The 11,359-nt window shown below is 49.5% G+C and overlaps 1 protein-coding gene across 2 annotated transcripts; it reads left to right on the forward strand.

The window, feature by feature from the left end:
- Window positions 1–27: 27 nt before the first annotated feature.
- DONSON (DNA replication fork stabilization factor DONSON) lies at window positions 28–9,744 on the forward strand. Of its 2 annotated transcripts, none has more exons than XM_032972822.2 (10): window positions 28–1,334; window positions 1,600–1,668; window positions 2,064–2,252; window positions 3,583–3,761; window positions 4,722–4,900; window positions 5,521–5,593; window positions 5,994–6,101; window positions 6,625–6,823; window positions 7,275–7,496; window positions 8,197–9,744. In XM_032972822.2, exons 1-10 carry the CDS (start codon window positions 870–872, stop codon window positions 8,332–8,334), a joined length of 1,821 nt encoding a protein of 606 aa, XP_032828713.1. In that variant the 5' UTR covers window positions 28–869; the 3' UTR covers window positions 8,335–9,744. The 2 variants fall into 2 exon arrangements, with proteins under 2 accessions (XP_032828713.1, XP_032828715.1); XM_032972824.2 differs by having other exon boundaries at window positions 30–1,334; window positions 2,067–2,252.
- Window positions 9,745–11,359: the final 1,615 nt, after the last annotated feature.

Raw genomic sequence — 11,359 nt, forward strand, 5'->3', positions numbered from 1 at the left:
AACACATTACAACGCGAAGTCGATCGCCATTAAAATCGTACTACTAAAACGAGTAATTAAAAAAAATAACATTTAGAGTCGTTTTGTTACAAATTTAAATGACCTCGTCGCTACGTCACGGAGTCAGAGGTCACGGAAATTACGCGGGAAAGCGGCCCTCGGGGTTCAACGTTTGGGTGCTCATCTTGTGCCTCCGCTCGCCTGGCCTCGACCCGGGGCACCCTCCTCTCTACCGTCTCCTCGGCGCCGTCTGTCGTATCTGTACTGCCCACTCTGAACTGTCTCTTGTTGCCTCACCTGCACCGTCTATTAAATATTGTCCCGTCTGTACTGTCGCCTTGTCCATAGCTCCCGCCTGTCTGTACTGCCTCATTGTCTGCATTGTTGGTATCGCGTGTACTGCCTCGTTTTAATTGTCGGTCTCGTTTGTACTGTTGGTGACATCTGTACGGTCACCCCTTGGCATTGGCTGCCTCGTTTGTAACTGGGTCTATAAAACGACGCTACTTTGTCCTGTGCTTTTCTTGTGTAACCGTCTCGTTTGTACTGCCCTTTCCTATTCGCTGTCTCCTTCCGACTGTGTTTTCTGTGCTGCTAGTCTCGTGCTGCCCACTGGCACCACAACGTAAACATTCGTTCCCTAATTGCAATTCTCGTCAAACAGAACTAATCTGCTGTGGTCCCACGCCACGCGAATCCCCCTGCATGTGTCATGGACTTGACCTTCGTCTGATTACTGACCCGCCTATACGGGGCATCTGTAGAAAAAAAAGCGCTTCATAGCTCATCGGATTCCCACAGTCTAAATAAAGATTTGATAATCAACCTTAGTCTCATCGATTCATTTGATCGCCGCTTCGCGCAGAGTTATGGAAGAAAACGTCGCCTACTCCCCCAGCTTTAAGAGACCCCCCGGCACCCTGAAGTTAAAGCGGAGACTGAGTGGAGCGGGCTTCAGACAAAGTCTCTCGTCCAGTGGCTCTCCAGACGCCTCCTCGTCGGTCCCCGCTTCGTCGCGCAGCCCGGCCGCTCCGTCCGCGAAGAGACGGAATCCCTTCGCCAGCCTCAACAACAACGCGCTCGGCCGGGGCTTGGAGCCGGCAAACAAGCGGGCTAGCCTGGCCGGTGCTGGCGGTGGGGTCACTGGGGACGAGGATCTTTGTGAGGACCTTTGTAAGGAACCGAGTAGGGGGGACGACGACACGGGGGCGACTCGTGGTGGGGACGTGCAGTGTGCAGCACCGCGTGGAACCCCCGCGTCGTCGAGGCCGGCTGGAGGAGAAAGGCTCTTGGACGTTCTGAAAGGGCTCGGCGCTGGACAGCAACAGCAGCAGGTTTGACGTGGCATTGTTTGCGGAGAAGTGGGTGATGTGTTGGGCACAATAATATCTTATCGTTGTTGTTGTAGATGTTCTGACGATCGTCCTGCTGTTTTATGACTGCGCTTTCTAGAATAACATGTATATGGGAGTATTCAGTAAGTAAATACCGTTTTAGGTTTTCTGTGAAGGTGATACGTATTTTGTGTCTTTGTATGACTGCTTCCGTGTACAAATGAGAGCATATTTCTGAATCAATCCTTGTGCTGTTTTATTTCAGAAGGCTAAGCCTGGAGATGGATCCCCGCTGGAGCAAGGGGATGCAACATCACAAGTTGAACAGGACGAGGTACAGAAAATCATTAATGAAGTAGAAATGGTCTTTTCAAAACCGACGTAGTTGGGCAATGGGTCTGCGTTAACATACATAACTATAGATTACGCAAACGCCAATCTTTATTCTCTCCAAATAAGGTTGAAAAAGTTGATGAATTAACGCCGTCCGTCTGTCCGAAATGCAGGAATTTAATTGCCAAATTGATTGAACGATTTCCCAAACCTTGGGATGTAAAAAAAGTGGTAAAAGTATTCTCCCTGGCAGCCAAGGACCACGCTTCCTGATGGCGTGCTGTAATTAGGCTTGGCGCAACGTTGTCGTGTGTTAAACGTTACAGAATCCATCCATATACATGGCTCTTTTTTTCCTTCGTTAATTGTAAGTTGACGACGTGTCCTTTGTTCGAGCAGGCAGAGCAGACCCGTGGGTGCGAGTCGGGAGAGCGTTTGCCACCGGACTGGAGCGTCAAGACGAGGATTCTGTTCACCTCGAGCCTGCCTTTCTCCTGGGTGGAGCACTTCAAGGCCGTTGAGGAGGCCCAAGGCTTGGCTTTTCACCAGCCCAGCCCGGCCGCCCAACTCCCACAACACATACAGGTGACTGGTAATTGCGCACAGCTTGTATGTAAAGGTATCATCGATCAGGGTGGCGCTGCGGTGGTTAGCGTGGTGCTATGAACCCGGTGACCTGAGTTCAATATTCAGCCACGGCGAGTGATATCTGAACCAGTCCCGAGTGCTCCACCCGCCCGGCTAGGTGAAGTATGCTCAAACAACCCCATGACCGACACGACTTGTGGAGGCATCTGTCCAGCAGTGGATTGACAAAGAGTGGAAACATTTTAAATAACCATCCATTATTACAGTTTGAGACGTTTGAGGAGGGCCGATAAATCTGCACACGCACTTGGTATAATTCATATTTTATCTCAAGTTTCATCCCTCTAAACCTCCACGTGTCTGCCTGAGTGTTGGAAAGTGGCATTGTATCGAGGTTTGAGAGAGTCTCAGGTTTTTTTAAATGCTAATGGTATGTTGTGTTGAAGATAACTCACGCTTTTTGGTTTTAACAAAGTTAACAATAAAAGGAATATGTTGCCAAAATGTAACCAGACATTTCAAACTCCTGTCTATATAATTGGGATGTGTCCATCCATCTGTGATGCTCTAGATATCCCAAAGGGTAAGTTTGAGGAAAAAGTGCCTCAAACCAAATAATTTTCTCTTTCAGAGGACATGCCCAGTAAAATGCACAGGTAGTGCTGGTGCTCCTGATAAATTGCATTAAACCATATTTGTACGAATTTATTACTTACGTGTTATGCTAATGTTATGAAACGCATATGCTTATGTGCCTTGAGACGTAATATCAAGTATATGAGAGACCGCATTAACAACAAGAGAAATTGATGAGGTAGGCAGAGGCAAGTTAATGGAGGTTCTTGAGACTGCAATCTTTGAATGTGATCCTGGATTGGATTGGAAAGCAGTGGAGTGATCAGAATATTGGGTACGTGTTCACGTTTACAGGTGTTGGGGAGAGGTCTGGAAGTGGAATTTTGGATCAAATGCAGTGGGGTGATGAGTGGTTTACGAGGCTATAGAGAGCGGAGTTTCATTATATGAGCTGAGATGTGGTGAAGGCATGGATTAGTGTCTCATTGGCAGTGGGGGTCATGAAATGGCGGTCATGGAAGATGTTGCGCAGATGGATGTAGGAACTCCTTAGGTGTTGAGATGCCTTACTACTCTGTAGCTCTTCACAATTCCACAGTATAGTTCGCCATGCTGGCCGCTTCTTCAGGAACTGAAATCAAGAATTAAATTGTGTAAAAACTTGCAGCACGTAAAACAAAACCTCGGACATCAACCTGAAGTTACGCGGGGGAGTTGAAATGCCTCATCTCTCTTGTCTACCACAACGCAGGATCCAGCAAGGAACAGCGCACTACGCAGCGCTTTCCTGCGCAGCACCACGCACTGGGTGTGGCCGTCCTTCCCTTGGCTGCCCACGTTCCCCAGGATGGGCGGCGATCGTTACATGGCCGGGAAGAGCGCGCCTTGGGCCAGCGATACGGGATTGCAGTCCGTGCTGCTGTCCGAGTGGTGCGTGCGCCCTCAGTTACTTTGTCCTCTTTTGATCTCCCAACTCCGCACTGCCCCCCCTCCATGTGTGTCCAGCCGCATCCTTGTGCCGATATCAGTGTCCGTAGCCCTGATGGATTAGTCATGGTGCGGACAGACATGCTGAAGTGTGTGTGTGGGGAGCGGTAGTGTAGTGATTAGCGCGCAGCACTACGAATTCAGCCACCTAAGTTTGATTACCGCTCACAGCCAACACCAGTTTCGATTATCTGAACCGGTCTTAGGCCTCCCCTAGGTTTACTCCGCCTCAATTGAGTACCTGGTGCGGTATGTAAACATCGTCACTGGGGAGACAAAGGTGGCTGGCCACGGTACTACCGTGCTGGCCTTCATTGGTGCTCGTTGACAGCACTTGGCCCTACAGTCTGTTCAGGCTACACGGAGCATCTTTTTCTTTGGAACTCAAATGGATTGTTCCTTGGCTCAAACGCACAATTCACAGATTGTATCGTGGAGCAGGTCAGGGCTATCCTCTTTCAGCGCTCAATAAAATATGAGTCCCATAGTGTCCCCACCATAGTACAAAATAATTTCTATCACGGACATATTTGAGTGGTAAGTGATATCTGAACCAGTCAAACCTGCACACTGACCAGCATGGTGAAGTATAGTCAAATAACCCCCACTATCTGCAGGGCATGCGGCCTGCATACATCAATGGTTTGTACGAAGTGTACTTTTACATTTTTTCTGTGGCCCATTGAGCCATTGGGTCTGCATCTACATCGAAACAAATGGGATCTGTACTACCCTTGATGGTCTTCAATGTTGCGTCGTATCGCTCCGGATTTCGGGTTGTGCCGTGTATTGCTCGACGTGCTGGACAACCCGCGGTGCAACTCAAAAACACATGAGAGATTGTAAAGATAAGTTGTGGTGGCTTGCACCGCAGCGTCATTGTTGTTGTTTGTGTTGTTGCAGGTCCCGCAGCCTCAGCTCCCTGTACACGCAGCTGCGCTCCGGCCTCTGCCCGTTCTTCTACGTTTGCGCCGCACAATTCTCGGTGCTGTTCCGCGCCGCCGGGCTGGCGGGGAGCGACGTGGTCACCGCCGCCATGGCCCCCACCACCCGGGGCCTCCGCGAGGCCATGAAGAGAGAAGGTGCGGTCACCGTTCCATCGGCGTCCTCATTCCAAAAGGGTCGTAGGCCGTTGCGTGCCGGGGTCTTCGTCCAAACACGTAGTAATCGTCACCCCCCTACTGGCAGAATTTACACTTGTAGGTCGGTGATGAGAGTCCGGTAACCAATCAGGAGACCTGAGATCAGATGGTGGGATACTGTTGGGCCACATCGCGGAGGTCGAGTTGCTGCTGTGTAGAAAGCGGTGGCGAGGTGTGGGGACATTGATGGCTTTGGTCATGATGACATCTTGATCATTGTCATGTCATGCTTTAGCTGCCAGCCAAAAAGTTGAAAACGGGAGCATTTCAGATGTTTTATTTCTGTCCAGGCACATTGTTCTCTATGTGCAGTTGAACAAAATACGTAACTGCTTATTTATACACTACCCGGTTGACTATCTCTAGCCCTGGTTTAGGGTCATATTCCATAAAGTAAACATCACTTTAAATAGAACAAAAAACTGTAGATGGCAATTTAGTGAATAAATATGTTAACTGAAAGGGCAATATCGGCTTTCCACAAAGTTGCGATGATTATGACAATGCTTCCTTGAATGTTCATCCATGTATCTGCGTTCCCTGCCTTGCGGTGGGTGCAGGGATTGAGTTCTGCATGCCACTGGTGGAGGAGATGCCAGAGAGACGGGGAGATGATGGCGAGGAAACTTGCAAGTGAGCTTGAACTAATTTTTGGTAGCTGGTGAATTGCATTTGCATGTGTGGACCAACATGAGCGAACATGTCATTCTGGTTTCCTTTTTGAAATGTAAATAAAAAATGACCGAAAACTGGCAGCACAGGGAGTTATTTCTGTGTCGGAGCACCGAGCCAGCATTGCTGAGATCCTGGTTGTCAAATCTGGGTCTTGCCTATCTGTCATTAAATGGGGTTCTGGAGCATAGTAAGTTGATGGTCTCAGCCTGGTCACCAATGATTTAAAAAATGTCACTTGATTTGGCTATGTTCCAGCTCTGAGAATTGAATATATTGGTTCCAATGAACACCCTTTGCAGGACATATAAGAGGGCCAAGTGATGTTGATGCTCATGATGTGTGACCGTCACGTGTGCAGGGAGGAGCAGAGCGAAGAGGACGAGCAGCTGATGGGAGGTGCCGAGTGGCTGAAGGAGATCGGCATCAACGAAAAATTCCCCAAGCTCGACCCGGCACAAATAAAGCTGTATCCTTGAGCTGTAGGCATCGCATGCCGCGGTGGTGTAATGGTTAGCACACTGGACTTTGAAATCCAGAGATCGCTGATTCAGTCTCAGTATAAATGGGTACACCTCAGTCAATCGACAGGTCATACGCAGTGGGATAAAGGGCAAATACTTTGACTCCTTCCAAAATATCTGGTCAGTGTGGAAGTTAAGAGGCCAAAAATACCCTCTGGAAGGGCTCGAGAGCTTGTAAGGTAGTCTTCCTCTAGCAGTGGTGTAAGCAAACAAATGCAGTGCTGCACTTTGGACAATTAATTGGTGCCACAATTTTACAAGTAGAGGAATTGAGAGGGCGGTGGAATGGGAGCTCGTGATCGAGGTTGAGGCAATGCTGCGATAGTTTACGGTATGATATCATTAAACAACACTATGGTTTATGCCATTGGGCCCGATCTCTGAACACAGCTGTGTCGTGTGTCACCACCAAGCAGCTCGTCCTCAGTTCCACTGCTCTCTGAGAACCCTTTACAAGAGGCGTCACAGGCAGCGCAGTGAGGGCATCGCCCGCCTGGACCACAAGGCCGAGTCTCTTGTGCTCGCACGCGGCCCCGATGCTTTTGGCCTCTTCAACTTCCTGCTGGGCAGCCGGGCGGTCGTGAACGGCTCGGGTGTCCAGACCGGGCTGCCCCCAACGCTGCTTGCACCTCTGCCATTCCGCGGGGCAGCACTGCACACGCTCAGGGTTGGTACATCCAAACACGACTATACACTAAAAACACACAGAGCCTAATTTACATTCGTTTCACATCATCTGTGTTTTTGTTTTATCTGGGTGACCCCTCCTTTCTTGACTACACATTTTCATTTCATAATGAGGAACAGCTTGTGGCTTTGTGTGAGCGTCATTTCACAGTTCTCCCTCAATGTCCTTCTCTTAATAACGCCAATTCCGCATCTGTGGTCCCACCCACGTGCTCCATCCCCCACATTCTCTCCCATAGGTTCCCTACCAACCCTCCATTTCGGTTACCTATAGCCCTGTCTTTTCCATTGGAACACACACACACACACACTACAAATTCAACCGTTTTACTGCACACACAGATAGCTGCGGCCATCTAGCCACAACAGGAGTGTCCGCGTTGGTTTGGGCGAGTGCGTCAAAGCGATTCACGCCGCCGTTCCGCCCACAGAGCCGGAGCGGTGTGGTGCGCACGCAGCACGGCACGGGCCTGCGCGAGCGCTACAGCCTGGAGCTGGCGGGGCCCATCCTCCCGCACTGCCTGCACGAGGTGTCCACGCTGCTGGGGGCCGCTCAGGGCGGTGACTTCTGCGCCACCATATCGACGCACGAGCCCAGCGCCGCCTTTAACTCCGCCCTTGCGCAGCCGTCGCCGTCGTCGGCTCCCAGCCAGGTGACCGCCCCACCCGGCCCGACCGCCAGAGCGATCGCAAATCCCCGTCCGTGTAGCTCTCCGATGTGTGGTTGGGTTGTGCCGCACGTTGATCGGCGTGATGTCCGATGTGCCGCGACACGTGCTGGAAACGTGCACCGTCGTTTTGGCTGCCGCGCCGGGAGTTCAAAGCGACGACCGTTGGATTGTTTGTCCAGTGTGCGAACCCTTACACCATGGCCTTGTCCGACACTGCGTATACAGCATATAGATGTGCAGAGGACACCGAAAGGCGCTCCTAATGAATAATTAAATGACAAGTCACTCACAGCCAGCGTACACACGAAGCCATTTTAATTAGTCGTGGGAGTTTCCAATTGGTTGGCCACTTAGCGGGGTTGCCTATGATTGGGTGCGCGAAGCGGCAAATTACTTCGATGGTCCGATCGGCCAGAGAGCATAGGATTGTCTTGTGGGATCGAAGGGAATGTGTGGGAAAAGTTTGAAAGTTCAACGGCCCGCGGAAGTTGCCAGAATGAGGGGCAGTGGAAGATAAAAGGCACAGGAGGAGAGCTTTGGGGTCCGTTAGCAAGCTCCCTATGCATGGTGGATGTATTGTTGGCTGTGGTGGACTACTTTACAGATCCATAATTGAGTTTTTTTTAATAATAGATATCCTACTTTACGGATGCATTCTAACCCGGTGCGCCTTGCCTTGCAGGCTGGAGCAGAGTGCGACTTGTCGGGCTTCAATCTGCTGCCCGCCACCTGCTCCCAGCTGCAGATTCCGCCCTGCCTGGGCAAGCGAGCTGTCCGGGAATTCAGTGCAGAACATCACACCTACACTTGGAAGCTCTGAGCGCCCCGCTGGCAAAGGCGTTACAGATATATATATACCATGTGGGATGGTTCCCTTCCTCATGGCTGCAATGCAGGCTGTTGTACAGGCTGAATAGCCCGACTACAGGTAGCAGATTGCACCGACATTTGCTGCCACGTAGCACTGGGTGGCAGTGACATCGCGTCGGTGCTTTGCCAGGTTAAGCGCAGTTTAAGGCTACGTGCTGTGGCAAAGGCTCAATGAAAAGATGTTACGGCACAGCCGCTGACGTTAGTAGATTGGTGTAATTGATCACCTCACGAGCACAATAAAATGACAACAGCTGCCTTTAGCCACGAGTGACGATGATGTCACCACATCTCTTGTGCTGGCTACATGCAATTTGAGGCCACGTGAAGTGTCGAAGGCTCGCTGGCAGTTTACAGGAAAGACCCAGGAGTTATTGGTAAACTGAGTTAACAGGTAACCGTCTCGCACAGACAACACATAATAGTATAGAAGTTCTAACACTCGAGCATTGCTTTGAGAGAAATGCACAGAGTTTAAAACGACCTGCAGGGCTAACACATTATACATTGCGGTACACACATGCCGCATTTCCACGACCACTGTAAAATTGGCTTGTCGCCATAGTGACGCTTCTGGGCCATTCCAGCACAGCATGGGTCTTGTTCCCGGTGACTCAAGAGCCGAGTGGCTTCATGCACTCGTCCCCCTCCTGCCCGAAGCAAGAGAGGACAGATTAAAATTTTGTTTTCACTTAAATTACTGTAAGCTTGGTTAGGTTTTACTATCCCAAGCTGAAAACCATTATGTCATTTTCTGCCATTTTTAACTCAGGTACGCCATTGGACACTCATCCTATTACCCCATCACTATTGTTTCCAAGGGTGGCCCGGATCAAATTGTGCAACCCTGTTATGAGTTGGAACTGTCCAGCCCAGTTAGGAAACATGCGATGTGCTGGCTACATATGGGTCGATCCCACTTTCCCGGTCTGTGAACCAGTCTGGCTCTTTTCCCAGCGGTCATGGAAACGTGGCAACTGCGCAGTAACCACGTGCCATTCTCCCCCTTCATGATTTGATGACTTATTACAATTTGGTATCAATTCTTTTGCCATTATGGTCCTTATAGGATCTCTCATAAACCAATGACATAAAAAGTATACAAATTTTATTGATTCTTAAACGCACGATTTCATGCGCGATGCGTATCGTGAGTGTAAGAACGTTTTCATCGTTCAATGGATGTGAAATTACATGCCTCGTAAACAGCGCCAGTTATATAACATCATCTTGTACAAACATGTTCTTGCTGTTATCCAAGTGAAATATGTGCGTTTTTTTACAGTGTAATATTTGTCGGCCAAACCTATTTTAAAGTTTTAAACTATTGGAAGTATTAAACTTTGATTATACTTTTTTACTGAGAAATGTTTGTAAGATTTGTCAAAATATGTTTTTTTTTTCCACATTAAATGGATTGAAAAGGAGAATTCTGACAAAGAACATTGAACAAAAGTTGAAAAGTATGTAAAGAATCATGGAGAGTATTAATGCTGAGAATTATCCAGAGGGACACTTGAGACAATCCACTTTAGCACCTCCGATGAGCAAGGTTGGTGACGTACGGTGCGAAACAAGCTTCAGAGTATTTAGCTGTAATATATACCCACGTGATGCACCACTTGGTTGAGCTTTAATATGTGGCCGGGTGGCTTCTGACAAAGAGTGATATAGCTCAGTGGGCCTTACCTGGTAAAATGTTGAAAAAAAATTGAATGGTCAGGCCCACGCCATGCATGCCACGTGCCCTTGTACAGCCGCCAATGGGCCATTTGAAGGGTGCACGGGCGTACACACTTATCCTCGCCAACTGGGGCGCATCGACCGTGGCGAGTGGAGGGATTGAGCTGCGGCCAGCAGCGCACGTCTCTTGTTACCCAGCGCTAGGCCTTGCGGGGTGGCTGACTGAGCTACGGTTACTAATTAGCTGTGCCGGGCTTAACAACACATTTACACGATATAACCCCAAAAACCTATATTATGGATTTAGAACTGCTTTTTGTATGTAGTTTTATGGCCTTCCGCGCTTCCAATTAGCACGGTTGGCTACTACTGTGAGAAAGAAGATCAACATAAGTGCTTATCATCTCAACTACCCATCAATCAACACCTCCAACAATGAACCTCGCCGCCATCTCAAGTTCCCCCCCCCCCCTTCTGGGATCGTGCTGCTGCTGCCACCATTCTAGGATCTCACCCAGATCCGGAAGAACGCTCACGAACAGAGTGGAACAGCAAGGCGGACGCGTCCAGGATAAACACCTCATTCGAGACCCAAACATCGCGCACCGCCTGGTCTGGCATTCCTCGAAGACACTGGCGGAACCATCAACCGCATCACAACATCAACAGGCCGATGCACACAACTCCTTCATGAATGGAAGATTGAAGACAAGCCACAGCAGTGCGGCTGTGGCCACGCAACCCAAACTGTGGACCAAGCCGTAAACCCACTGGAGTCTGCGCTCTTCCAGCGGAGGAGGAGGAGCAGCAAAACTACACAAACTCTCTCCTGAAGCCCTTTCACTGCTGGCAGACCTCAACGTTGGCATTTAGCTCCTGAACAGATTGCCATATGCAAGGATAGAATATACTCTCATGTACCCTACATCTCCATATATATAAAAGGCAAAGTTGTGAATGTGTCTGTTCAAAATGTTTAGCGTACTTCCCGACATGCAACAAACTTAAAAATTTGCCATGTGGCTACTTTCCAGACTATACACCAGTCAATAATGCATATATTTTTTGCACGGCAAGTGAGCTGTGACGTTATATCTGTCACGTGACCCGCACATGTGGAGGGGTAACGCATTGTAGTGTAGTGGTTAGCGCTACGCTGCGCTACGAACCCGGCCACCCGAGTTCGATTCCCGCTCATGGCCACCACCGGTGACGATTATTTTAACCGGCCCTGGGCCTCCCCTAGGTCGACTCAGCCTCAAACGAGTAACTGCTGTGGTGTGTGAACATCG

Source organism: Petromyzon marinus, chromosome 49 (genome assembly GCF_048934315.1).
Source record: "Petromyzon marinus isolate PM22_M1 ecotype Great Lakes invasive population chromosome 49, UKy_Petmar_22M1.pri1.0, whole genome shotgun sequence".
In the NCBI taxonomy this organism is placed as follows: domain Eukaryota; kingdom Metazoa; phylum Chordata; class Hyperoartia; order Petromyzontiformes; family Petromyzontidae; genus Petromyzon; species Petromyzon marinus.